The following is an 18,283-nucleotide window of genomic DNA, read 5'->3' on the forward strand; positions in this document are numbered from 1 at the left end:
AGTGCCAGCTCTGCTCCCAGTGCAGGGCCATGCAAGGGAAAGGATGAGGCATTGCCTTGCCTCCTCCCGGGTGGCCATTGCACAAGGCAGAGCCTTATCCCAGTGCCTTATCCCAGCAGAATTTGCTGCTTCCCAGTGGAAGCAGTTCTGGCTTGCCTGCTGATGGTTTCAGAGCTACAGACAACAACCTCAGCCAAGGGACTGGAAGGTCCTTGTCCCTTATGAAGCCCCAATGGCTGCTGCAGGCAACTTGGGTACTTCTCGTGCAGTGTGGGATCTGGCACATCCCCCCAAAATGCACCTAATTGCTTTGCAGAGAGCCTTTGCCTGGGAAGTGGGAAGAGGAGCTTGATGCCTTCCAGAAGCTGCTGGTGCTGCGATGTCTGCGTGGAGACAAGGTCACCAACGCCATGCAGGACTTCGTGGTGCGGAACCTGGACCAGCGCTTCATCGAGCCACAGGTAACCAGCCAGGAGCAGGTGCTGCTGGGGACAGGAAGGGAGCAGGAGGCCTCAGGCTTGTGACAAATGGGCCACCAATTGCAGAGAGGTGGCCCTCTACAGCCACAGTGTTCCTCCCACAGCTGGTTTTTCCGTACCTATGTCTCAGATGAGGGATAGCCTTTCTGATGCCCACCAGTTAAACCACACTAGGAGGGGGCAGATGCTGCAGGTGTAGAAGGGAAGAGTTTGAATGACAAATGGGAAAGTGTTTCATGGCCTGACCATAATGCAGCCAGAGGAGAGCTGTATGTGGTTCTCACTGATCATGTTCCTGGCCTTGGCACCTAAGAGGACACTGGAGTCTTGGAGGAGAGCTGGAGGCCAGGAAGGTTGAGGAAGTGCTGAGGTGTGTTCCACTACAGCCTCCCCACTCTAACCAACTCTCAATTGCAGACCAGTGACCTCTCAGTCGTGTTTAAGGACTCCACTGCCACTACCCCCCTGGTGTTCGTGCTGTCCCCAGGCACTGACCCCGCTGCTGACCTCTACAAGTTTGCTGAAGAAATGAAGTTCTCACAAAAGCTCTCTGCCATTTCTCTGGGCCAAGGACAGGTAGGCTGTCAGTGCATTCCTGGAACAGCAGTGTCCTGGCACTCATATCAACCTCACCAAGCTCCAAGTAGGTCAAACACTTGCAGCACTGTGAAAATACCCTCATGCCCCAGGGCCCTTACTCACCAACCTTCTGCTTCTACCCCCTTGAGGTGGGAGCTGCAGCAGCTCCTACTACAGTGCCTTCTAACTTCCCAAATCCATCTGCAGACCTTCTATTCCCTCCACCCTCCCTCACAGGCTTGTAAAAGCTGTAAAAAATGTTGCTGTGCCATCAAACAGCAAAGATCCAGTTGAGCCATGGGGGCAGAGCCAGGCCATAGCTCTGGACAGCCAGCTCCAGGGAGCTGCCTCCCTGTCCTGCTCAGCAGAGCACAGCACGCCATGGGAAGGGTCTGTGAGCTCTCCCTTTGTGCCTCTGCAGGGCCCCCGTGCTGAAGCCATGTTGCACAGTGCCATGGAGCAGGGCAACTGGGTCTTCTTCCAGAACTGCCACCTGGCCCCCAGCTGGATGCCTTCACTGGAGAGACTCATCGAGGCCATCGACCCCAGCAAGGTGAGATGTTTTATAGCAGGCAGGAGGCTGGAGCCTGGGAGGAGGCCAGCCCTAGTTCAGACCCATCCATAGGCTCTTAGAGCACCAGAGGGTCAGTGCAGGAGCAGCTGCAGGGGCTGTGCCTGCACCCTCTGAGCACTTGCTGCCTTCTGGACCTCCAGGTGCATCCAGACTTTCGCCTCTGGCTCACCAGTCTGCCTAGCAACCACTTCCCTGTGTCCATTCTCCAGAATGGCTCCAAGATGACCATTGAGCCCCCCCGGGGGGTCAAGGCCAACCTGCTCAAGTCCTACATTAGTTTCAGTGATGACTTCTTGAATTCTTGCTCCAAGGTAAGACCCAGATTGTGCTTTGGCTTGCTGTCCCCATTCTGTGCCTGCTCCAATGTATGCTTTCTACCTGGAAAGCTCCTCTCCAGGCATAGATCCTTCTCCCCATTAGAGAATCCATGTGCTAAAAGAGGTGTTTCTCATAAACTCACATCTGAAAGTTTTACTTTGAGAAACGGAAGCAACAGTATTTTGGAGGCCTGGCATAAGGACTTGCAGCTCTCTTTAAGCAAGGAGTGAGCCATGGCCTTCCCCAGCACAGCACCAGTGACTGAGGTTTCCCCCTCTCCAAGCTCAAGCTGGCACTCCTGAATTGGCATATTTGCTCTGCCAGGTCCCAGCAGGACCCAACTCCCTCCAAGGATGTCTCCTCCCAAGCTGAGCAACTCTCCCTGTTTCCCACAGGTCACGGAGTTTAAATCCTTGTTGCTGTCACTTTGCTTCTTCCATGGGAACATGCTGGAGAGGAGAAAGTTTGGGCCTCTGGGGTTCAATATCCCCTATGAGTTCACAGACGGAGACCTCCGCATCTGCATCAGTCAGCTGCAAATGTTCTTGAATGAATATGCAGAAATTCCCTACAAGGTGAGAGCTGCCCCTCCTGCAAGGGAACAGGCTCAAGATGCAGACATGGATCAGAACCATGGATCAGAACCACGGTGGGGTCTCTTGCAGGTTCTGAAATACACAGCTGGGGAGATCAACTACGGCGGCCGCGTGACCGATGACTGGGACCGGCGCTGCATCATGAGCATTTTGGAGGATTTCTACAAACCTGAGGTTTTAAGTCCTGACTTTGCCTATTCAGAATCAGGTGTCTACAAGCAGATCAGTACCTCTTCTGACCTCAATGTAAGTATTCAAGTCACAAATTGCAGCTCATAGTTCCAGGGGGATTGTCACAATGCAAAGGGGATCTCTCCTCTCCAAAACCCACTGCATTTTCAGGGCCCTGGGGGAATATAAGTTTGTAAGAACCTAGGGATTTTCAGCTGGTCTTGGTCTCAGAGTCTTTGTGGATTCCTCTCTAGGGCTACCTCCAATATGTTAAGGGCCTGCCTCTCAATGACAGCCCAGAGCTCTTTGGTTTACACGACAATGCTGACATCACCTTCGCTCAGAACGAGACCTTTGCACTGCTGGGGGCCATTGCACAGCTGCAGCCCAAGACCATCTCACTGGGAGGCCGCAGCAGGGAAGAGGTGGGTGCCCCAGTGCTGACAGTGCTCTGGCAGCCAGTGCCCAGTGTGGGCAGTGAGCCCAAGCACCAGCTCTCAGCAGGTGCCACCCTGCCTGCTGGGTGCCAGTGATGGCACTGCCGTGCCAGCGTTAGCTCTCCCCCTTCTCAGCAGCCATGGGGCTGGATTAGAAGGGTGCTGCCACTTGCTGCTTTCCTTCCAGATTGTGGAGGAGACCTCCAAGGACATCCTGGCAAAGCTGCCTGACACCATGAACGTGCAGGAAGTAATCGAGAAATACCCACTGCTCTATGAAGAATCCATGAACACAGTGCTGGTGCAGGAGGTGATCAGGTAAAGCTCCTGTGGGTTCATGTCCTAGGGAACAGCAGAGATGTGCAGGCCCCTGCTGCCACCCACCTTTGGGGAACCTCAGCACAAGAGTGGGGTTGGCAGTCACAGTAACAACTGTGTTGTCCCAGCCAGGACCTTTGGCTGAGTCTGTCTCCATCTGTAACAGTCAGCAGTTTAGGGCTGGGGGAGCAGCTGAGACCCTGTTGAAGAGGACTGGGGCTGGCAGTTACATGGAGGAGCTTCACTTGTGTATAAAGATCCACACCCTCTCTGGGCAGGCAATGGGTGATAAACCACTGTACAGAGTCACTCTGCTCCCTCTGCCCTTTCTCTGTAGGTACAACAAGCTCCTGGAGGAGGTTGACTTAAGTCTGAAGGATTTGCTGAAAGCTCTCAAGGGCCTGGTGGTGATGTCCTCTCGGCTGGAGCTGATGGCCACCAGTTTGTACAACAACACTGTTCCTGAAATTTGGAATTCCAAGGTATGTGCCCCAGCCAGCCCAACTGCTGCCAGAGCTCACCCAAAGCAGAGGAATGGGTTATCAGCTGCTGCTGGACTGGGCTGTCTCCCATGGAGCTGGCTCTTGGTGCCCTGGCACGGAGGTGTCTCCTGCCCAGTGCAGCTCCAGTTGTTCGCAGCCCCTGGGCTCTGGGCAGCTCTCAGCAGCTGAGGCACAAGGTCTAGGCTGTCCTTGACTGCATTCAGCACTCCCTCTGTGGTGCCCCACAGGCCTATCCATCCCTGAAGCCACTGGCATCGTGGGTGAACGACTTGGTGCAGCGGATTGAATTCATGCAGAACTGGATCAGCCATGGGATCCCCTCTGTGTTCTGGATCAGTGGATTCTTCTTCCCCCAAGCCTTCCTCACCGGGACACTGCAGAACTTTGCCAGGAAGTCTGTCATCTCCATCGACACCATCTCGTTTAGCTTCCAGGTCAGTAAATCAGGTGGAGAGTCTGAATTTATTTGGAATCTCCTGCTAGAAAGCCACAAAGGCCCTGACCTGCCCAAGAGGTGAAGCCACCAGGCTACCCAGCTGCCTATGGCTCCATCATCCTCTTTGTGCTTGGATACACCCACCCACCCACATTGCCAGACACCTCCCCAACGCTGGCAGGGGCTTCTGCTCCCAGACCTGCCCTCATCCCCCTCCACCAGCCCTGTCCCAGGCTGTCCCTCTGAGAGCTGTGGCATGCTGTCTTTTGGCAGCGCTTAACTAAGAGCTGCTTAAGAGGCTTGTTGGGGCTGAGCCGCCAGGGACACGCCTTGAGCCAGGGCCCGGCGGCCCCTCCCCGTGGCAGGTCTTGAAGGAGTCGGTGAAGGAGCTGACGCAGCAGCCCAAGGTGGGCTGCTACATCCACGGCTTGTTCCTGGAGGGCGCCCGCTGGGACGCGGCCGAGGGTAAGCTGGCGGAGTCCCGCCCCAAGGAGCTGTACACGGACATGGCTGTCATCTGGCTGCTGCCTGTCGCCAACCGCAAGCCTCCGGAATCCGGCTCCTACCTGTGCCCCATCTATAAGACTCTCACTCGCGCAGGTAGGTGCCCTAAAGGCAGACTTGCAGAAGCAGGGGAGCTGCAGGAGCGGCTAGGAGGGGCAGCAGGGAGTTCCTCCTGCCATACATGGGCATAGAGAAGGCACTGTTGGCAGTGGCCAGCCACGGAGAAAAGATTTCTCCTGCTGTGGCTGGGAGACGGAGCAGCAGGCACCCTGGCTCTGCAGCAGTGCCCGTGGCCAGGCTCCCCTCAAGCCCATTTGCCCCAGCCCTGCTCAGCCAGTCACCGGGCTTTGGGTGGGGACAAGGGCTTCTGGATGGGGTCAGTGTGCAGCAGCAGCACCCTCTCACCCTCGCTTCCCCCATTACAGGCACGTTGTCAACAACGGGCCACTCCACCAACTACGTGATTGCTGTGGAGATCCCTACGGACAAGCCAGAAAAGCACTGGATCAAACGGGGCACGGCCCTGATCTGTGCCCTGGACTTTTAGCCAGAAAATGCAGTGAGCCGAGGAACCCACTGCAGCTGAGGATCTGAGCCGGGCTGCTGCCCCCTCTCCTCGTGCCCTCCTTCTGCTGAGGTGAGTCCTGCCCTTCCCCTGCTGAGGTGTGTCAATAAATGGAGCCTGGTATTGTTGCACTCTCCACGATTACTTCAAATCTCTACACCAAACAGAGCTGCCAGCAGGGGTAACAGGGCCTGGAGCTGGCACGTGGTGCTCCCAGCCCCACTGCCCCCCACCCCCTTCCCTCACACACCTCTTCCATGGCTGGCCATTACAGGATAGCTTTATTCCTTCAGACAGATCCATTATTTACAGCACTTGATATTAGACACAGCAAGAGACAGAAGGATTTTCTTTCCTTCAACAAATACCAAAAGAACTGTTTCATAGTCAAGATCTGCACACATATTGAAAAAAATTCCGTCCTCTCCTGTGGCAGCTCCACCCCAGGACAGTGCTGGGGAGCAGTGCTCACCTCTGGTATCTCAGATTTCTGCCAGGCTCCTGGGGGCTGGCAGGAGGCAACCAGGCTGTACCAGCAAGCTCTGGTTAGCAGCCAGGGGTAAGAGATGTGGGCTCCCTCTGCTGCTGCCCCCATCCCACCTCCACCATTGCAGCAACCCTGCCAAGAGGCTTTACCAAGCCACAGCCAGAGTCCACCCTCGTGCCATGTCCAGCACCCCCACGGCCACCATCTGCACCTGGTCTGTTCACAATTCACGGGCTTTCTCTGGGGCTGCTGCAATGCTGTGTGACCCACAGGCATTGCCAGGGCCACAGAGCTGGTCCCAAGGAGAGCAGCCAGGGCAGCAAGAGGCACCGGCCACTCCCAGCACTGCCACAGAGGGCTGGGGACAAGAGCTCCAGAGATGAGCCTACCCACCCTCATCCAGCAACAGAGCTGCCATGGTCCCCTGGAGAGCCAGGCTACATGGGGAAGGTGTCACCATCCCCAGGAGCTCAGCCAGCCCTGGGCAGAGCAGTGTGGGGTGGGTGCAGAAGCAGCTCTGTCCTGAAGCCACCTTGCTAAGAATGGCCAGAGTCTGGGTTAGGACCAAAAATCAGTTTGGGGAAAGGAGGGAGATGGATAAAAAACATGAACATCATGAAAACATGAACATCCCAGGGAAGCACAGAGCTGAAGGCCCAGACACAGGAGGACACAAGCCACAGCCAGCTGTGGCCAGCACAGCCTCACGTGGGCATTGCCAGTGTTCCCACAAGGCCAGACCCATCCCCAGCTGGGTGGGCTCTTTCCCTCCAGTCACAGTCCTCAGCCAGGGTGCTGAGACAGAGGTGACAAGGTCTGGCTGCTGCCATGGCGTGGTCAGGCAGCCGAGCACTCCAGACTCCCTTTGGCTGCAGGGACTCCTCCAGACAGGTTCTTGCCTTTCACAGCTCAGGCGCAGAGAAAAACCCGATTTCCCTTTGTCCCCAGGCTCCACCTGGGCAGAGGGCTTGTCACTGTGGTCCCTTTCCTTGGGCAAAAGGTAACATAGATGCAAGTGCCAGTGCCCAAAGCCACAAAGCCCAACTGCTGCTTGCAGCCCTGGCTACTGGCGCTTGGCCTTGTAGGGGCGGGAGCGTTTCCGGCGGTCCGGCTTCCTCTGCTTGTGCAGGCGGCCGATGCTGACGCCCTGCCGCCGGCGCACCGAGATGTTCTGCTCCACCAGGCTGGCCAGCATGCCTGCAGGGAGAGCACACACACGGCCTGGAGGGCTGGGATCTCCCATCCCACAGGGCAGCCCTGCCTCTCTCACTCAAAAGCCAGCACTGGGCACCCCTTGGGACTATGAAGTGGAAGGAGAAAGCAGAAATCTGTAGCTCCCCAGGTGGAGCGTCAGCCTGTGCCCCAGGCCTGGCCTGAACAGGGAGCCAGGCAAGGTGAGCAGCCCAGGCTCCCAGCTGCTGCTCCATCACACTCAGTGCCCCAAACCCTCTGCCCCAGGAACTCAGCTCACCTTCCTGGGCCAGCATGGATATGAAGGTACAGATGAACTCGTCATAGTTGTGGGTTCTCCTCTGATCATCGATCTACAAAGAGACAAATCCACAAATAATCCACAAGCAGGGGGCAGGGAGAAGGGACAGTTCAAGGTTAACAGGGGACAAAGAACTGGAATGCCTGGCCCAGCCCACAGACTAGGGAGACTGAAGCAGGAAGGGACCCATCTCCCAGCCTATCTTAGGCCAGTGCACAACTGGGACTGTCTCCATCCCAGTTCAGATGCCAGCATGTTCTACAAAGACCAGCTGGGAAGAGGTGAAGGTGGGCAGGGGAGGTATCTCTGCTGACTCTCCCAGGCGTCCTATCAGTGCTGATGTTCATCCCAGCACTGTATCACCCTCCCCCAGGCTGCCAGTGCTGGCCCAGGGCTGTGGTCTGTCCTGGTAACAGCTCTGCCCTGCTGGGCTCTTTGGTAACAGGGACAAGACTGAATATTCCTCATCACCATTCTCAGGTGAACCACTCTCCCTCCATTTTTACATAAAAGCACCCCAGACAAAAGCCTTTGGGCAGCTAAATCAGCAGTGCAAACAAGCCAGCAGCACACCTTGAATTTCTTCCTCTTCTCTACCTCCTCCTTCAGGCAGGCCTCATAGTTTGCAATCTCTGCTTCCACACACTTGAGCAGTGCCAGCAGCTCCTGCGGGATCAAGCAGACCAAACATGAGCACAGACCCAGCCACAGCCCAGGAGCCAGCAGGGTGAGCTGGCAGGTGCTCCTCTCTCTGTTAGGAGAGGGATGATTCATCAAAGGAAAAACACTCGCATGGGGAAAATGAGGAGATCAGTTCATTGTAGGGAATTCACTATGGCTAATCCCAGGGGAGATGAGTTCTGCCCCAGCCCCAGGGTTTTGGGACAGGAGAAGGGCTGCCTGTGTCCCAGAATCCACCCCCCCCACCCTCCAACCCCAGGGCTGCTTCCCTTCAAAACTAAAATCTGAAGACTTCCCTTGGGAATAGCAGTTCCTACCCAGCTCTCTTCCAGGCAGCCCTTGGTGCCCTTGTGCTGCCTCAGCCTGGTAGTGCCCCTAGCTGGAGGGCACAGACAGGCTGTGAGTTACCAGCAGGCTGGGGCTTGGGGTGCAGGGTGTCACAAGCTCCTGAGCTCCTGGCCCAGAAGAGAGCACAGCAAGCTGAACATCTCAGCTGCAGAGACAGGGTCTGTGCCCACTACCAAGGCAAAGGTCCCCAAGATGACGCGAGGCACAAAACCTGCACTGCCCTGTGCCTCGAGGCACGGCTGCGACGACACGCGAGGGGACACCGTGCACATGCAGTTCAGCCACTGCCAGCGCTGCTGCGCCTCCGGGTGAGCTCCACGTTCCCAGGGCTGTCGCAGCACAAAACTCACCTTGGGAGAATACTTTTCCCCCCCAGGGTGATCACTGGTCCTGCCAAGTCCCACCTTCTCTTTGCTGTCACTGGCCTCACTGCCCTCCTTCTCCTCCAGTTTGATCGTAACCGGGGCCTCTTCACCGGGCTTGATGGAAGAGGGGGAGTTTTTCCCATCTACACACAGGGGAAGGAAGCATTAGGAGCCACCACAAAGGACTGGCATCCCCCTCCCGAAGTCAAAGGACGCTGTCCTGTCACCCCTGTGAAGCAGGCACTGACCTGCAGCAGCCAGCGGGCAGAAGACGCCGTCCTCGGTGAGGTGCAGCAGGCCGGAGCTGACGATGGGCCCCAGGTCCCTGACGGCGCGGTTGTAGCGCAGGCAGTCGAGGCGCAGCAGCCCGTCCTCCTCGCCGAACAGCACCTTGGAGATGTGCGAGGTGACGGGGCTGGAGGGGCGCGTGGCGTTGGCCGAGCGGATGGGCGAGCGCAGCGGCGAGTTGAAGGCGCTGCCGATCTCGGAGGCCGTGTCCGTGCTCTCGTTGCTGGGCGTGGGGGACGGCTGGGAGTGCGTGACCACGGCCACGGCGGCGCCCCCGCCGCTCGTCTTGATGGACAGGGGGATGGAAAGGTCCTTCTGAGACTCCTTCAGCTTCTCAGCCAGGACGTTGATGGTGTTGGGCTGCAGCACGGAGAGCTGGCCATCTGCGGCCCCTGCCACGTGCTCTTGCTTCACTTGCCCTTTCCTCTTGTACCTGCCCAGAAACACAGCGGGGAAGTGAGTAGCTGGTGGAAAGAGGTGAGGCCCACCATGGACACTGCCAGCTCTGTGCTCAGCAGTCCAGGCTGCCTGCCGGGATGAAACAAGGACTGAAACATCACCCACAGCACCACCAGCTTCTCTTGCAGCACCTCAGCACCACTGAGCCCCACAGCCTCAGGGCTCCCTACACTGCTGGGGGGCACAGTGTGCTGTGTACCCTCTGCTCTTCTTCCAAAGCCCCCAGTGCTCCCTTGCTGTGACCCCAACTTCCTGGCCTCAGCAGCAGTCCAAGCACACCAACACTGTCACCAGGAGCTGAAGTGGCAATCAGCACTGTGGAACCAAGGTTCCTCAAAGCCCCAAAGCCTGCTGCCAGTACACAGTTACTCTCAGGAGGCTGAAATTCAGAGTTGGCTGTAAAGAGCTACAGAAGGACTTTACAAAACCCAGTGAGTGAAAAGTAAAATGGCAGGTGAAGAGAAGAATGGAAGTATCAAGATCTAAGGAAGGAGGTTAGGAAAGTCCTTGTTGACAGGTCTGCAAATGTCAGCTCCCAGCCCCCCACCCACAGCTCAAGCTGTCACCTGATGGCTGAGTTGGTGTTACGAACTTCCTCCTCATCATCATCATCATAGTCATCCTCATCATCCGAGTACTGCTGGTGCTGTCGGACTGGGACCCGGTTGCGACCCACTCCTGCTGCAAGGTCTTCCTCCTCCTGCAACACACCACTGCTGAAGGCCTGCTGACAGCAGGGCAAGGAGGAAGAACCCAGTGGACTCATCCTTGGTCTAGCCCAACACCAGGACTTGGCTCTTTAGAGAGGAAACAGGGACCCCTCCCCATTTTTGTTCAGTTTACCCACATTAAGGTAAATCTCCTTTGTCAGGTCAGTCCTTATTTACCCTCTCTCCCCCCAGCCTGGGTTAGTGCTGGGCCAGGCTTAGGCCAGCTGACAGCTGTGGCCCCAGAGAGGGGAGGGAGTGCAGGCAAAGAGCTCAGCTTGAATCAGCTGTGCTGCCAGCCTGGCACTCCAGCCTACCTGCATGGGGGACTTGGCATAGTTGTGGTTATCCAGGAAGGCTGGCAGTCTCTGCACAATGGGGTTGGGGTTTGCTGGAGGGGCCCCATTGATGCCGCTCGCTGCTGTCTTTGGCACCGGTTTGGATTTGCTGGGTGGGCTCTGCGTGGCCGTGGGGTGGCCCTGGCTGGTGGCTTCATCAGTGTCATCTGCCACACAAGCACAGCACAGCCTTTCATCACCAGCACTGCCACCTTTTACTCAATGTTTTCTACCACCCCTTACCCAGGTGAGAGAAGAGCTCTAACACTCTCCCAGACTGCACCTCCATCTGTCACCAGTGTCCCCAAACTCCAGCCCTCCCACTTTCAAGCTTCACACCCGCCAACACAGCCCCAGACCCACAGGCATCACCATACCCAGCACAGTGCACATAGAGCAGGGCTCACAGAAAAGAAAGTGAAGCTGACAACAAAACTGCCCCAAGCTCCAGGTCAGCCAGCTGTTGTCACCACCCTGTGCTCACCCCACGGCAGGCCAGGCTGGCAGCACTGCTGGTACAAGGCCATACCTGGATGAGTGCTCTCTGGAGTCACAGTCTTGCTGCTGGCTGGCTTTGCCTCTTCACCAGGCTGAGACTCCTGAGACTTCTGGGTCTGGATCAGCTCAGGCTGAGTTACACGGATAAGCTGTAAAGCAAATGACAGAGAAGCTGCACGCTGGACCAGCAATGACCCAAACCACATCCTTCCCACTCAGTCACTGCAGAGCTCATGGGGGTGAACCAACACCAAGTGCCCAGGCCTTGCCCTCCCTCAGGGGCTGGGCTGCCCTACCTGCTGCAAGGCCTCCAGCACAGTCTGGCGGTTCATCTTCAGGATGTGCAGCTTGGACTCGTACTTCATCCTGCGGTCAGGCACCACGGCCATCAGGTTGAAGCGGATGTCGTGGTACGGCTCCCTGCAGGAAGGGCAGAGCCCTCAGCCACAGGATCATGGTGACAGCCCCATCCCACCGCCTGCCCAGGCACTGAACACTAACACCCATGGCTTCTCCCAAAACCAGGTCAACCTCACAGTGGCCAATGAAGCAGTACAAGGTTTCTTCAGCTACTACACAAAACACTCTGAGAGTCACAGGTTAGCTGAGGTGAGAAGAGACCTATGAGACTCATCTGCTCCAGGCCCTGCTGCAGCAGGATCACCCAGAGCTGGTCACAGGACAACATCCAGACTGCTACTGAATAGCTCCAAAGATGGAGATTCCATCTTTAGGCAACCTGTGGCAGTCACCCTCATGCCCAAGCATCCAAGAGGCCCAGCTCAAGACCAGAAGCACCACTCCTTCTCCTATGGACTTGAGCTAACACAGACATAACCAGGCCACTCCTAAGGCTGTGCAGCATTTGCAGGGACTCTGCATCACACAGGGAATGCATGCTGTACAGGCAGAGCACCTGCACCTCTCCACAGGCCACCTCCACTTCCACAAGCTGCCACTCAGAAACCACAGGACAAATAATCCAGGGGAACATGGCAAGGGGCCAGTGCTTGCCCCCTGGGCCAGGACATTACCCTGCAGTGGCCAGGCCAATGCGCTCCATGATCACTCTCCTGGCTTTGTCCGTCCATTCCTCGTCATCTGCCCACGGCCCTGTGAGAACAACACACAGCTGCACTTAGCAAAGCAGGCCATGCTGAAGTAAACCAGGTACAGGGAGTGGGTACCTTACCAAGGGACTGACAGACAGAAACCTGGCAGGGATAAATAACTGCCTGGATGATGGAACTGAGGGGTCAGGTTGTAAGAGAAGGGAGTAACCTGGGCAGCCCAGTGGGATCTGTTTGGACCAGCTGTCTCAACACACAGTGGTTATTTTACACAAGGAGAGAGCAAGGAGATAAATTTTCCTTTTTCCTTGCTATATGAAGTTATTTCAAAGCTGAAGGACCTTATGGCCCCGAGCAACTGGGAGGAAAATGGAAAAACAAAAGCAATGCATGTAGAAATAACGTTCTAGGCACAGTCCCCAACCTAGAACGCACAGGCTCCAAAATTAGCCGTCAAAACTCAGGACAAATCTAGGAGCCATTGGAGTCTGGGAGCCAGTTAACTAAGAGGCAATGAAAAACAATACACTTGAACACTCCAGGGTGCTATTCATCCATGTCAAGAGGCAGGAACAGGTGGCTCTTACCGTGGTCAATGGGATAGACCTTCAGCCCATCGAGCTCAAAGAGCCGTCCCTTGATGGGCACGTAGCTGACAAAGTGAAACGCCTCCATGGTCCGCACGGCGCTGATCCCGTTCTGCTTCTCCGGCAGGTGCCGTGGCTCTGGCCTGCGAGGGACAGGGGCCATGGAGAGCCTGCCACTCCAGATGGGGGCAGCTGCAGGCCCCTCACTCACCTGGCATGGCTGTTGTGGGCCTTGGCCAGCTCCGGGGCGTTGCCGATGGCATAGCCTTTGCTCTGCAGCCAACAGCAAGAGAGGACAACAGCTGAGATGTGACAGGGAACAAATAAAATGCTTCACCTTCCCACTCCCTCCCTCCATCTACCCACAGGAGCAGGACAGAAACCCTCAGGCACATCCTCTACCCTTCTGAGTTACAGGTAAAGTCCAAGATGGAAAAAGCACACAATTTCTACAGAATAAATTATAGCTGGACAAAAACAAAGTTCACAATAGGTCTGAAGGGAGGAGGACTTTTGATTACAGGGAGTAAATGACAGAAGGCTCAGAGCTGCACCCAGCCTAAAGGGGACCAAGGCTCTGAGCAAGGCAAGGCAGGAATATGAGAGAGAAGAGGCAGCCACAGAGGCAGGGAAGGAGCCAGCTCATGAAGAGCATCACCCCAAAAGGGGAGCAAGAGGCAGAGCCAGCTGTGCCACCCCTGCACAGCCCTGCCCAACCCTGCCCCTACCTCAGGGCTAAAGCCTTTGGTGAAATCCTTCATGCGGCTCAACGTGGGGCCCAGGTCAACATTGTTGCAGTTCAGGAGGACGCTCAGCAGGGCATGGGTGGCACAGGAATTGGGGATCAGCTAGAGAGTAACACAAAGACCAACTTAACCAGCAGGAACAAGGCAGCCTTTCAACAACCCCTGTGTTGACAATTATCAACTGAAAGCACTGATGCAAGAATCATCAGCACTTGTGAGAGCAGCGACCTGACCTCAGCTCTCAGAGGAAGGAGGAAAATCAGTATCACTGAGTGAGCCTCACCATGCCTCACGAGCATCTGCTCACAGTGCAGGCCACAGCCTCCCAGCCTTCACTGGATTCTCTCCAACCTGGAGCTCACGGAAGAGGAGCTGCCCTCATGACCAGCAAGATCAGTGCAGCCTATCAGTCCCACACAGCTTCCCTGAGGTGCCACAGGAGACACCCCACACACACCTTCCCCCAGGCTGGAGCCTACCTGGTGAGCAAAGAACATGTTATTGACGATGTCATCGTCGATCACCGACGTCTCGTCCACCAGCGTGGAGACCTTGCGGCGCGAGCGGCGCTCCTCAATCCACTTGAACAGGAAGATGAACCCATACACGGGGCTGCAGAGAAAGCAGCAGAGCTCTGCACCAGCCACACCACTGGGCTGCTCTGCACAGCATCAGAAACCTCTGATTCACAGCACCAGTGCCATCCTTCTGGCACTGACCATCCCTGCCACAACACTGCTGAGGACACTCCCGAGCTGATGCTCCAGGCTCAGCCTACAATCAAGCTTGAAAACTTTGGGGATTGACAAGTCTTAAGAGGCTGAAGACAAAGAAATGGGAAAATCCCCTCTGGACACTGAATGACCCTACTTTTACACTCACCTTGGATTCATTTCTGAGAGGAATTCAGCAATGGCTTTTAAGAAGCGACAGCCTCAAAGCCTTTTCACAGGACCAGGACAGGGAGAAAGCCCACACTGCAGCCACACCACCTCTCCATGATGAGAGGGAGTTGAATCCCTTGGAGGATGTCCCCCAGCTGCCCCAAACCTGAGGAAGCCCTCCTGGTCCATCACTCACAGCTCTGATCTCCATGACAGACAAGCTCCTCTGAACACATGGCCATAAGTTCCCAGGCCCACAGACCACTCTGCTCAGCACAACTCACACTCTCAGGCCTCTGACTCACCCTTGGCATTTGCTCTGCAGATCATAAATCTCTTCTACCTGCACTCCCTTGACCCCTGCAGACAAAGGAGAGAAGCTGGTGTAAGGCCTACCAAAAAGGACAGGGTAATACCAGGCACAAAACCAACTCCTCAGAAAGGTTTCTAGGACTTACCAAAATCTTCAACCAGGAGTGTGAAAAGACCTGAAAGGAACAAAACCAACAGGTTACTTCTGGCTGAAGAGAGCAGAGAGGAAACCCACTGCCATCATCCCCTGAGAGTCCCTCATGGTCCCAGGCCAAGGCACAGCCAGAGATTCCACAGCAGAGGCACCAGGATCACACCCAGTGCCAGCAGTGGGGCTGCTGAGCTCAGAGTGCTCCAACAACCTTCATCCCTCCATCCCCACTGACCATCCTCTTCCTCAAGGGAACCTGAACCAACTCTTCCCTGCCAGAGCCCACTGCAGCTGGCTGCCAAGTGAGCAGTACTGCAGAGAGCACCTAAATCACATACACACTTGTAACCAGAGAAATAAATGACTGAAGATATCACTAGATACTTTAAAAAATATAATTTCGGTTCATGTTAGTGAAAATCATTGAGGGGAGATCCAGATCACAGTAACAGGGCTGCAGGGAAGTCCAAGGGCTGAAAGAAGCTCATCTTCATCTCCTGGTCTCTTTGGGGGGAACCAAATCCAACAGCCTGTCTCCAGTGGCTACAAATTACAGGAGGATATAACCAGGGACACAGAGACAACCACAAGAAAACAAGGATTATCAGATATCTGAGCAGCAGCTGCCCCTCTGATGCTGGAGCAAAGGCAGTCAGCCCAATTCTCAGGCAGTCACTCTGCCTGTGGAGGAAGCGAGTTCGAGACTGGAATAACAAATCTGCTTTCTTAGCTCCCTTAGAAAGGCTGCTGAAAGCCTGGGAGGAAGTCCAGGGAATACCAATAAGAAGGATTAAATCCAGAGAAACATCCCTGTAAGCAATGGATTTAAGGACCCTGATGTATGTGACTCAATTAAGAAGAGCCCAAGGGGCTTCCACACCAAAGCTGAAATGATTCAAACAGGGAGGAAACTCTTGGGAGCAAAAAGTCTTCATTAATTTAGCAGAAAACATTGTATTTCTTACAAAATGGTCAGTGAGAAGCAATATGCTGTGGAAATAACATGCTTCAAACCAGTGGGAGGCCAGGCCATTACACCACACCCCATCACCCTCCTGGTCCCTTCCAGCCCCACTGTTTTCTCTGCCATATTTCAGCATTTCATTTTACCTCAGCACCCACAAGAGGCACAGCCCTGCTGCTCTCCTGGAACACTCCAACACCCACACCACATCATAGGGCTTGGCTGGACACATCCTGGTGTCCACGAGCTCACACAACACTATGCCAGCAGCCTGCATGTCCCCAGGGCTCTCCTCCCCACCCAAACCTGGATCCAGTGACCCTTCCTGACCAGTAAAGCACCCACAGATTCCACCCCAAGCCCTAAGCAGAGCCAGTGGGGAGAGACTCAGCTACTGGGATGTGCTGGAAGCAGAGAGCAGCACATGGGTCACTCCTAACTTCTGTCCTAGCTGCCACCCCTGCATCCAAACTGCCACACAGACAAGAAACCTGCCTCTGCCCAGGCATTGTCCCCCAAGCAAATAACCCTCCCTCCCAGCTGTGGGAATCCAAACCATGTCCTGGGACTTTCTGCCATGATGAAGGCCAGGAGGGGAATGATTTCAGCCTTTTCCAAGTACCAGTAAAGAGAATAAAGAGCAGCAAAACTGGGGGTGACTGGGACACCAACACCAGACAGAATCCTTTGCTGAGTGCAAGAGACAAGGATAATTCCAGACGTCACATTTCCTCACCCACAGCCCCAAAAACTCACCACCCCATCCCAGAGAGCAGCTCCCAGCCTTGCAGAGGACAGCCCCATTCCACACTACAGCGACCCAGAGGGTTAAAACAACATTTCAGACAACACCAGCTTTAGCCCTAAATCCCAACCCTGAAACAACTCCATCACTCTGCCACAGCACCCACCGCAGGGCAGCGGGAAGGGGACAGCCCTGCCCTGTGCTCCCGCACCGCCCCAGCCCCCAAAACTTCACCCGCACACTCCACACCCGCACCCCCTCCAAACTTTACCAGCTCACCCCCAGCCCCCCCAAAACTCCCCCCGTGCACCCCAAATCCCATCGCTACACCCCACACCCCCAGCCCGCCTCTGCAGCCTCCCTGGCCCGTCCGCCACGTCCCCCCCAGCCAGGCCCCGCCGCCCGCGTGTCCCTCAGAGCCCCTCGGCCGCCCCGAGCTGTGCCTCGGCCCGTCCCCGGCCGCGCCCGCTGCGCGGAGCGGTGTCCCGGCTCACCGGGGTCGCTCTCCAGCTCCAGCCAGCCCTTATTCATCTTCCCGCGGGCCGGGCCGCGCCGCCATGTCCGGCCCCCGCTGCGGGCCCCGCCGGCGCTCCCCGCGCTGCGTCACCGCACGCGCTGATGTCACCCGGCCGCGACACGCCGCCATGCTGGGGCGGGGGGGGACGGGCGGGCCCGGGAATGGGCCGGGATTGCCTGGGAATGGGCCGGGAAAGGGCCGGGAATGGCCTGGGAATGGTCCGGGATCGCCTGGGAATGGGCCGGGATCGCCTGGGAATGGGCCGGGAAAGGGCCGGGAATGGCCTGGGAATGGCCTGGGAATGGTCCGGGATCGCCTGGGAATGGGCCGGGATCGCCTGGGAATGGGCCGGGATTGCCTGGGAATGGGCCGGGAATGAGCCGGGAATGGCCTGGGAATGGTCCGGGATTGCCTGGGAATGGGCCGGGATCGCTTGGGAATGGCCTGGGAATGGGCCGGGAATGGGCCGGGATTGCCTGGGAATGGGCCGGGAATGGCCTGGGAATGGTCCGGGATCGCCTGGGAATGGGCCGGGAATGGCCTGGGAATGGTCCGGGATCGCCTGGGAATGGGCCGGGAAAGGGCCGGGAATGGTCCGGGAATGGCCTGGGAATGGTCTGGGAATGGGCCAGGATCGCCTGGGAATGGGCCGGGAATGGCCTGGGAATGGTCCGGGATCGCCTGGGAATGGGCCGGGAAAGGGCCGGGAATGGTCCGGGAATGGCCTGGGAATGGTCTGGGAATGGGCCAGGATCGCCTGGGAATGGGCCGGGAAAGGGCCGGGAATGGCCCGGGATTGCCTGGGAATGGGCCGGGATTGCCTGGGAATGGCCTGGGAAACTGCTCTGAGGGAGAGCTCGGGAATGACCTGGGGAACTGCTCTGAAGGAGAGCCTGGGAATGGCCCGGGAATGGTCCGGCAGGGCCTGGGAATTGCCCCGGAATGGCCTGGGAAACTGCTCTGAGGCAGAGCCCGGGAATGGCCTGGGAATGGCCCGGTGTTCCCTGGAAATCTGCTCTGAGCAGGAGGAGGCCCCGGAGCTTTTGCTGCTACCCAGCTTTTGCTGCTGTAACGTTAGGTTTTCGTGAATATTAAAATGGATTTACATGTGTGGTGTTAAAGCAACTTTGTTGTAAAGATACAGTTTGTATTTCTGCTGCTAAT

At 56.5% G+C, this 18,283-nt stretch overlaps 2 protein-coding genes across 4 annotated transcripts in view; one reads left to right on the forward strand and one right to left on the reverse strand.

Moving 5' to 3' along the window:
- DNAH1 (dynein axonemal heavy chain 1) overlaps positions 1-5,602 on the forward strand; it is a 66,367-nt gene extending 60,765 nt beyond the window's left edge. The window contains exons 67-78 of the mRNA XM_063164593.1: positions 321-461; positions 897-1,055; positions 1,480-1,611; positions 1,773-1,943; positions 2,346-2,525; positions 2,616-2,792; positions 2,972-3,142; positions 3,342-3,472; positions 3,810-3,954; positions 4,203-4,409; positions 4,777-5,011; positions 5,341-5,602. Coding sequence (XP_063020663.1) covers positions 321-461; positions 897-1,055; positions 1,480-1,611; positions 1,773-1,943; positions 2,346-2,525; positions 2,616-2,792; positions 2,972-3,142; positions 3,342-3,472; positions 3,810-3,954; positions 4,203-4,409; positions 4,777-5,011; positions 5,341-5,462 — 1,971 coding nt within the window. The 3' untranslated portion in view covers positions 5,463-5,602. The remainder of the gene's footprint in view (positions 1-320; positions 462-896; positions 1,056-1,479; positions 1,612-1,772; positions 1,944-2,345; positions 2,526-2,615; positions 2,793-2,971; positions 3,143-3,341; positions 3,473-3,809; positions 3,955-4,202; positions 4,410-4,776; positions 5,012-5,340) is intronic.
- A 140-nt stretch (positions 5,603-5,742) lies between these two features.
- On the reverse strand, positions 5,743-17,182 carry BAP1 (BRCA1 associated protein 1). 3 transcript variants are annotated; one of them, XM_063164594.1, is made up of 17 exons: positions 17,097-17,182; positions 14,889-14,918; positions 14,736-14,790; positions 14,026-14,158; positions 13,529-13,648; positions 13,012-13,073; positions 12,801-12,943; positions 12,178-12,256; positions 11,440-11,563; positions 11,175-11,292; positions 10,625-10,812; positions 10,167-10,300; positions 9,102-9,574; positions 8,839-8,996; positions 8,033-8,125; positions 7,439-7,511; positions 5,743-7,164 (listed from the first exon to the last, which is right to left on the reverse strand). In XM_063164594.1, the coding sequence occupies exons 1-17, from the start codon at positions 17,131-17,133 to the stop codon at positions 7,031-7,033; spliced, it is 2,154 nt and encodes a 717-aa protein (XP_063020664.1). In that variant the 5' UTR covers positions 17,134-17,182; the 3' UTR covers positions 5,743-7,030. The 3 variants fall into 3 exon arrangements, with proteins under 3 accessions (XP_063020664.1, XP_063020665.1, XP_063020666.1); XM_063164595.1 differs by having other exon boundaries at positions 8,893-8,996; positions 17,097-17,177; XM_063164596.1 differs by lacking the exons at positions 14,026-14,158; positions 14,736-14,790; positions 14,889-14,918; positions 17,097-17,182 and adding an exon at positions 13,830-13,984.
- Between the last annotated feature and the right edge of the window lie 1,101 nt (positions 17,183-18,283).

The sequence above is a fragment of the Melospiza melodia genome, chromosome 10 (assembly GCF_035770615.1).
Source record: "Melospiza melodia melodia isolate bMelMel2 chromosome 10, bMelMel2.pri, whole genome shotgun sequence".
Lineage (NCBI taxonomy): Eukaryota > Metazoa > Chordata > Aves > Passeriformes > Passerellidae > Melospiza > Melospiza melodia.